This window comes from Tasmannia lanceolata, unplaced genomic scaffold (assembly GCF_043159265.1).
Source record: "Tasmannia lanceolata isolate RefF3 unplaced genomic scaffold, GAP_Taslan_0.1 ptg000035l, whole genome shotgun sequence".
In the NCBI taxonomy this organism is placed as follows: Eukaryota; Viridiplantae; Streptophyta; class Magnoliopsida; order Canellales; family Winteraceae; genus Tasmannia; species Tasmannia lanceolata.
The window spans coordinates 731147-739432 of record NW_027518712.1 but is presented as its reverse complement, the minus strand read 5'-3'; the positions used below and the strand labels follow the sequence as shown (position 1 = coordinate 739432).

Sequence of the window (8286 nt, the reverse complement as noted above, 5' to 3'; positions counted from 1 at the left end):
ATTATGGACTCTGTGATGGTGCGTAATTTATATTGTTTGACGCGTCCTATGAAAATGACAGCTTTTCCACCAGGTAGAGAATTGCAAATACAGAACATCGAACTACTTTTAAAGATATTTGGGTTACAATCTCTTACTATCATTACATTCTTTAAACCAAATAGAATTATTGTCAAGTGCTGCGTGTGTGTGTGTGTGTGTGACATTTCCCTATCTAAAATTTTCATTCAGCCAATCCTAGCATCCATAAAGCTCATCACAACTCACAGCCATTCCACCAGCTTTTATTTGTTTTATTCATGAAACATTGAGATTTGAGAATGGGTTTGTTATGCAATGCATCTATTGATTGAAAAGTTTCCTTTTCACCATTTTTTGTTTGTTTATTCATTGAATATTGAGAATGGGTTTGATATGCAGATAAGCAAGAGGTGGCGGTCCCAAGTTCAAAAAAAAATGGGGCAGATAAATCCCCAAAATCCTGTCGTGATTTTAGGAAAGTGATCTGAGTCATTTTTTTGGGGCGGAAATCATGTCCAAATAAAAACGAAAAAAACGGTAAGAACCTAGGAACTTTTCCAAAAACCCATGTATTGCACTATCCTCTTGCTTTGTTTTCATTTTCCAATATTCTCATTCTTATTTCTGATTCTTATCTTGGGTTTCCATTCTGCAGGTTCATCGATTGGCATTGTGTGTTTTTTGACAAAGAGAATGGGGTTTTTGTAGCTGAAGTCAGCTTCCAGATCATAATATTTCAACTGTATATCTTAAGGCCTGGAGGTATTTTGCCTATGGTTCCATAGATTTTTACAGCTATGTAATGGGATTATTATCATTTTTTTGAATCGAATTTGGTTTTCTTGTTTCTTTCATTTATTTAGGTGTCAAGCTTTGATTGAGGTATGATATGGGTAAGAAAAAGAACGGGTTTGTTGCACTGGATAAAGCTTTAAGCCCTGAATCTAAAGTGAAGGACCTGGTTGGTAAACTCTTTGTACTTTCTCCTTTCAAATTATCAAATGTTCAACATGATTATGATCAAAATATTATCGCTTTTAATTAGAAATCCATTAAATCGCCAATCTTTCTCTTCTTTTTTAGAAACGTTCAGACAATAGAGATGGGTTTCTGATGGACACAAAGAAGATGATGGATACGAAGATGATGGATGTTTGGCTCCAAATCCAATTGAGATGACCTTTTGATCAGACAATCCTAGCAGGGCCTTGATCCACCGAACCACCATTTACATTCACCCAAGATCAGCTAAAAATCTCTTTCTGCAAACTGCCCATCCTTTAGCCTTGATTTGGACATTATGGATTTTGTGATGGTGCGTAATTTATATTGTTTGATGCATCCTATGAAAATGAGAGCTTTTCCACCAGGTAGAACTATAAATACAGAACAACGAGCTATTTTTAAAGGTATTTGGGTGACAATCTCTTATTATCATTACATTCTTTAAACCAAATAGAATTATTGTCAAGTGCTAATTTGATGGATATATATAAGAAATGACATTTCCCTATCCAAAATTTTCATTCAGCCTATCCTAGAATCAATAAAGTTCATCACAACTCACAGCCTTTCCACCAACTTTTGTTTGTTTATTCATGAAATATTGAGAATGGGTTTGTTTTGCAATGCATCTGTTGATTGAAAACTTTCCTTTCCACCATCTTTTGTTTGTTTATTCATTGAATATTGAGAATGGGTTTGATATGCGGATATAAGGGTGTCAATTTTGTCTCGGGCTCGGAAGCTCACTCGAGCTCGGCTCGAATCCTTAACGAGCCGAGCCGAGCCGGCTCTCCAGGCTCGTTAAGCTTAACGAGCCGAGCCCGATTTAGGCCAGGCTCGGCTCGGGTCGGGTCGGGTCGTTAAGGCTCGTTAAGAATTTAATATATTTAAATATATATATTATATATTAATATATACACTAAAAGGGTTGTCTAGGGAGTAAAAGGGGGAGGCAAAATATGCCACTTCATTTTAGGAACCCCATTTGTTACTTGGACCACCCCCATAGTGTAAAAAAAGTAGTGAAATTACACTATATAGGGCTGTCCAGGGAAGATGAGGGGTGTAAAGCTCGGTAAGGCTCGCGAGCCTGACCGAGCCTGACCGAGCCGAGCCGAGCCGAGCCTGATTCGAGCCCGAGCTGAGCCCGAGCCGAGCTTTTGAGCTTAACGAGCCGAGCCGAGCCTGGCCAAGCTCGGCTCGGCTCGGCTCGTTTACACCCCTATGCGGATACACAAGAGGTGGCGGTCCCAAGTTAAAAAAAGGGGGCTGATAAGTCCCCAAAATCCTGTCGTGATTTTAAGTGATCTGGGTCAGTTTTTTTGGCGGATATCACGTCCCAATAAAAATGCAGAAAACGGTAAGAACCTATAAACTTTTCCTCAAATTCCATGTATTGCAGTATCCTCTTACGTTGTTTTCATTTTCCAACATTCTTATTCTTATTTCTGATGCTTATTTTGGGTTTCCATTCATTGTTTTTTTTTTTGACAATGAGAATGAGATTTTTGTAGATGAAGCCAGCTTCTAGATCATAATCTTCGAACTGTGTACCTTAAGGCCTGAAGGTATTTTGCCTATGGTTCCTTTGATTTTTACAGATATGTAATGGGATTATTTGCGTGTTTTTAAAATCGAATTTGGTTTCGATGTTTCTTTCATTTATTTAGGTGTCAAGCTTTGATTAAGGTATGATATGGGTTAGAAATAGAACGGGTTTGTTGCACTAGATAAAGCTTTAAGCCCTGAATCTAAAGTGAAGGACCTGGTTGGTAAATTCTTTGTTCTTTCTCCTTTCAAATTATCAAATGTTCAAAAGGATTTTGATAAAAAATTATCGCTTTTGATTAGAAATCCATTAAATCGTCAATTTCTCTCTTATTTTTTAGAAACGTTCAGACAATGGAGATGGGTTTCTGATGGACTAAAACAAGATGATGGATGTTAGGCTCCAAATCCAATTGAGGTCACCTTTTGATTAGACAATCCTAGGAGGGCCTTGATCCACCAAACCACCATTTACATTCTCCGAAGAAAAGGTAAAAATCTCTTTCAGCAATCTGCTCATCCTTCTGCCTTGATTTGGACATTATGGATTCTGTGATGGTGCGTAATATATATTGTTTGATGTGTCCTATGAAAATGACAGCTTTTCCACCAGGTAGCTTTTCCACCGGGTCGAGAACTGCAAATACAGAACAATGAACTGTTTTTATAGGTATTTGGGTTACAATCTCTTACTATCATTACATTCTTTAAACCAAATAGAATTATTGTCAAGTGCTAATTTGATATATATATATATATATATATATATAAGAAAATGACATTTCCCTATCTAAAATTTTCATTCAGCCTATCCTAGAATCAATAAAGCTCATCACAACTCACCTTTACACTAGCTTTCGTTTGTTTATTCATAAAATATTGAGAGTTTGTTATGCAATGCATCTGTTCATTGAAAAGTTTCCTTTCCACCATCTTTTGTTTATTTATTCATTATATATTGAGAATGGGTTTGATATGTGGATACACAAGAGGTGGCAGTCCCAAGTTAAAAAGAAGGGGGCAGATAAATCCCAAAAATCCCGTCGTGATTTTAAAAAAGTGATCTGAGTCAATTTTTTGGTTGGAAATCACGTCCCATTAAAAACGCGGAAAACGGTAAGAACCTAGAAACTTTCCCAAAAACCCATGTATTGTTGTACTATCCTCTTGCACTGTTTTCTTTTTTCAATATTCTCTTTCTTATTTCTGATGCTTATTTTGGGTTTCCATTCTGCATGTTCATCGATTGGCATTGTCTGTTTTTTGACAAAGAGAATGCGATTTTTGTAGCTGAAGCCAGCTTTCAGATCATAATCTCCCGACTGTGTACCTTAAGGCCTGGAGTTATTTTGCCTATGGTTCCATAGCTTAGTTATAAATTCCGTTCCGGTCGCCGTTCCGTTTTGGCTACTGGAACGGAACGCTCCGGTGTTTCGGCTGTTTCGTTCGGCGTTCCGGTCGAAACTTTCCGTTCCGGTCGAAAAAATAGTTAAAAATATGAAAAAAATCCAAAAAAATTAGAAATTGTTAGAAAAATATAACAAACACTTAAATGAACTAAAAGACATATTTATTACTTAAAAACCAAAGTTTAATACAACTAAGACATAAAAAAGTAGAACATAGAAGAACAAAAGCCAAATACATAGTGCCAGCCACATCTCATATCATCTCTAAATCTAAATCAAAATGGTGGTGAATCTGGTTGAGGATCATCATACTCAACCGACTGGTAGCCCTCATCATCGCCGTCACCACCACCTCTTGGAGGAGTGTCCTCAAGGTTTGCGTCCTCGTCCTCGTCCTCGTCATTGACCGCATCAACTCTAGAAGGCGCTTCAATATTTTCCCATCCAATGTCGTCTGGTGTCAGAATGACATCTTCATCTTCCGCAACCCAATCCATCATAACATCTAGGTGATCTATACTCAGTGGGTCGCTAGTGGTAAAAGATCTTCTGTTTAAGTCCCTGAAAAGAATGTCCAACATAAATTAATAAGTAATACTTAAAATTTAAAGGCACGTGGTGAAATATGAGAAAATTAATTCCAATTCAATTAAGTAGTATACCTTTCTCGAAACTTGAGGTTGTAATGGACAAATACCAAGTCATTCAACCTCTGGTGCTCCAACCTGTTTCTTTTTGCCGAGTGGATGTGCTCGAAAGTGCTCAAGTTCCTTTCACATCCAGTAGCACTGCAGGTTTGGCTAAGAATTCTGACGACGAAACTTTGTAAGTCCGGGACGTCATTTCCAAACTGGTTCCACCATGCAACTGTAAAGGAAACAATAATAGTTAAGCATTTACTTGTGGAAATTTTAAATAAAATATACTTAATTAAATGAACAAACCAATATACCTGGTCCCAATCCGCCTCGGTTGCGGATTGCCATCTTCATTGCAAACATGCCAGTGGACTCCCGATAGTTCTCAATCTTACTGGTGATGGTGTCCTGTGTAACTTCATCAGGTACTAGTCGATTAATACATTCAATCAAACCTCGGGTGACTTCATGATGCTTGGAGAATGTAGGACTGAAAAAGAGAGCAGGGTTAAGAAAGTATCCTACTGCATGGAGGGGACTGTGAAGCTGTTTGTCCCATCTTTGGTCAATAATCCTCCAGATGGGAGCATAATCTGACTTCTTGTTCTTTAGCCTAGCCTTGATGTTTTCTTTGGCCCTATCTATGGCCTCATATATGTAACCCATTGCTGGTTTGTCTTGCCGGTCTACCAAACGCAGCACCCTCACCAATGGCTCGCTGATGTTTAGAATATGCTTGCAGTTGTCCCAAAATTGTTTATCCAACACTGTACTCACGATCTCTTCACTCAATCCATGTCGAATGTACCTACTAGCAGCATACTCATCAGACACGAACATCTGTTGTAGGGCTTTCCTATGAAGCACCAGACTTTGTATACTAATGGAATTTGTAGCAAATCTAGTCCACGCAAGACGACACAAGTCCCTCCCACCCGTGAATTTCTGTCTCATCAAGTTCAATAGAGCTGCGTGGTTGTAGATAAACCTTGTAATCTTCCGAGCCCTGTCAATTGTGCTTCCTATGAGAGGAAAAACATCTGGTTTGCCCAAGTGCTCTAAAATCAAGTCTAAACAATGGGCTGCACACGGAGTCCAGAAGAATGTGGTATATTTGATTTCTAACTTCTTCCCAGCAGCTTTATAACTTGGCTCACTATCAGTTATAAACTGCACCACATTTTTCGGACCTACCTCCAAAACAATCTCATCAAAAATTGCAAACAATGCCTCAGCATTCTTCACTACGCCAGATGCATTAACAGATTTAAGGAAAACTACTCCTTTAGGACAGTACACCAAAAAGTTAATTAAGGCACGTTGTTTGGTGTTTGTCCATCCATCGGCCATAATGGTAGGCCACTAGTTTTCCATGAATTCTTAACTTCTCCCAAGTAGTTGTTTACATCTTCTACAGTTTTTTTCAATATCCCCTCCCCTGTAAATCGTGAAAAGAAGGCGCCTTATAACCTGAGCCTACTGCATTTATGGCAGCAGCATCAAACATTGGCTGCCAATATGGTGAATTAGCAACATTGAAAGACAGGTTGGCATCATAGCAAAGCATGCCAACTGCCATATTTGCCCGATCAAGTGTTTCTTTTGTTGTCAAAGCACTCTTAATGCTTGGCTGGGATCCAGGGGTTGTTCGTGGTGCAAAGAAATCTCTTAACCCCCCTACAAGACCCTTCTTTTACCTCTTTGCCCCACTCGGTTCTACAACAACTGCTTTCTCCTTATTCCTAGGCTGAGGTGGTCCCATCGGTTCGTCGTCTTCATCCCCCTTCCCCTCCTCCACATCTTCTTCTGGTGCGGCATAAAAACTACCCACCTTTGCCCTTGATACACTTTTCGTAGCCCTTTCTTTTCTCATTTCGCCTAACATTTGTGTCATTCTCCATTTTACATCAGCATTGATTTTTTACATTGCGCTACATCAACAGGAACATCCGCTAGATGTTCTTTAAACCTGGTTATACCTCCACCCTTTATGATTTTTTCACAAAAGGTGCATTTAACACAGTTTTTTTGACCTGGAATTACTAGGCCATAAGCCCATGCCGGGTTATCCGATCTAGTGGGTGCGGAACCAACCAATAGATGAGGCTCCTCCAGAAGAACTCATTTTTTAAGTTGAAATGGAGAGAGAGAATAAGGAATGAAAGAAAATTAAATCAAATAAAGCTTTAACTTTTCTTACGCCTTTTGGATGAGGGAATAAGTGAAGTAGATATAGTTGTATGTAGTGTAGTGTAGGAGATAAAAGAGTTGTAGTTGTAGGAGAAGATTTGAAGAGGAAATGAGTTGTGAAAAAACAATGGTTAGAGGGCTATTTATAGCTTTTGGGGTGAAAAATGACGCAAAATGCCCTCCTAACAGCTATAAAACGGTCATAAAATAACGGTAGAAGTGTAAAAAACAGTCCCCAACAGCTATAATGGCATTTCTGTAATTTTTGAGATTTTTATTTTATTTTTTTCAATTTGTTTTGCAAAAAGACGAAAAATGGCCTCCTAACAACTATAAAACGGTCACAAAATGAGGGCAAATGTGTAAAATACACTCCCCAACAGCCATAAATGAATTTATGTAATTTTTTGGATTTTTTTTCGAATTTTTTTGGAAAAAGATGAAAAATGTCCTCCCAACAACTATAAAACGGTAATAAAACGAGGGCAAATCTGTAAAATACACTCCCCAACGGCTTAATGGCATTTTAGTAATTTGTTTATTCATTGAATATTGAGAATGGGTTCGATATGCAGATGCACAAGAAGTGACGGTCCCAACTTAAAAAAAAAGGGGGCAGATAAATCCTCAACATCCCGTCTTGATTTTTGGAAAGTGATCTGGGTCAATTTTTTGGTTGGAAATCACGTCCCAATAAAAACGCAGAAAACGGTAAGAACCTAGAAACTTTCCCAAAAACCCATGTATTGCACTATCCTCTTGCACTGTTTTCATTTTCCAATATTCTCATTCTTATTTATGATGCTTAGTTTGGGTTTCCATTCTGCAGGTTCATCGATTAGCACTTTGTGTTTTTTGACAAAGAGAATGGGATTTTTGTAGCTGAAGTCAGCTTCCAGATCATAATCTTCTGACTGTGGTGTACCTTAAGGCCTCAAGCTATTTTGCCAAAGGCTCTATAGATTTTTACAGCTATGTAATAGGATTATTCTCAATTATTAAAAATCGAATTTGGTTTTGATGTTTCTTTCATTTATTTAGGTGTCAAGCTTTGATTGAGGTATGATATGGGTAAGAAATAGAATGGGTTTGTTGAACTAGATAAAGCTTTAAGCCTGAATCTAAAGTGAAGGACCTGGTTGGTAAACTCTTTGCACTTTCTCTTTTCAAATTATCAAATGTTCAACAGGATTTTGATCAAAATATTATCGCTTTTGATTAGAAATCTATTAAATCGCCAATCTTTCTCTTCTTTTTTAGAAACGTTCAGACAATGGAAATGGGTTTCTGATGGACACAAGGAAGATACTAGATAAGAAGATGATGGATGTTAGACTCCAAATCAAATTGAGATCACCTTTTGATCAGACAATCCTAAGCGGGCCTTAATCCACCAAACCACCATTTACATTCTCTTAAAAAGAGGTAAAAATCTCTTTCCGCAATCTGCTCATCCTTCAGCCTCGATTTTTACA

General features: G+C 38.0%; 1 protein-coding gene and 1 long non-coding RNA gene across 2 annotated transcripts; one reads left to right on the top strand and one right to left on the bottom strand.

The window, feature by feature from the left end:
- The first annotated feature begins 420 nt into the window (after window positions 1-420).
- On the top strand, window positions 421-1676 carry LOC143859626 (uncharacterized). Its single transcript, XR_013239310.1, has 4 exons — window positions 421-558; window positions 677-783; window positions 885-986; window positions 1105-1676. It is a non-coding gene; the product is annotated as an uncharacterized LOC143859626 (long non-coding RNA).
- A 2582-nt stretch (window positions 1677-4258) lies between these two features.
- Window positions 4259-6200, bottom strand: LOC143859603 (uncharacterized). Its single transcript, XM_077370263.1, has 4 exons — window positions 6092-6200; window positions 4936-5904; window positions 4646-4850; window positions 4259-4544 (listed from the first exon to the last, which is right to left on the bottom strand). The coding sequence occupies exons 1-4, from the start codon at window positions 6198-6200 to the stop codon at window positions 4259-4261; spliced, it is 1569 nt and encodes a 522-aa protein (XP_077226378.1).
- Between the last annotated feature and the right edge of the window lie 2086 nt (window positions 6201-8286).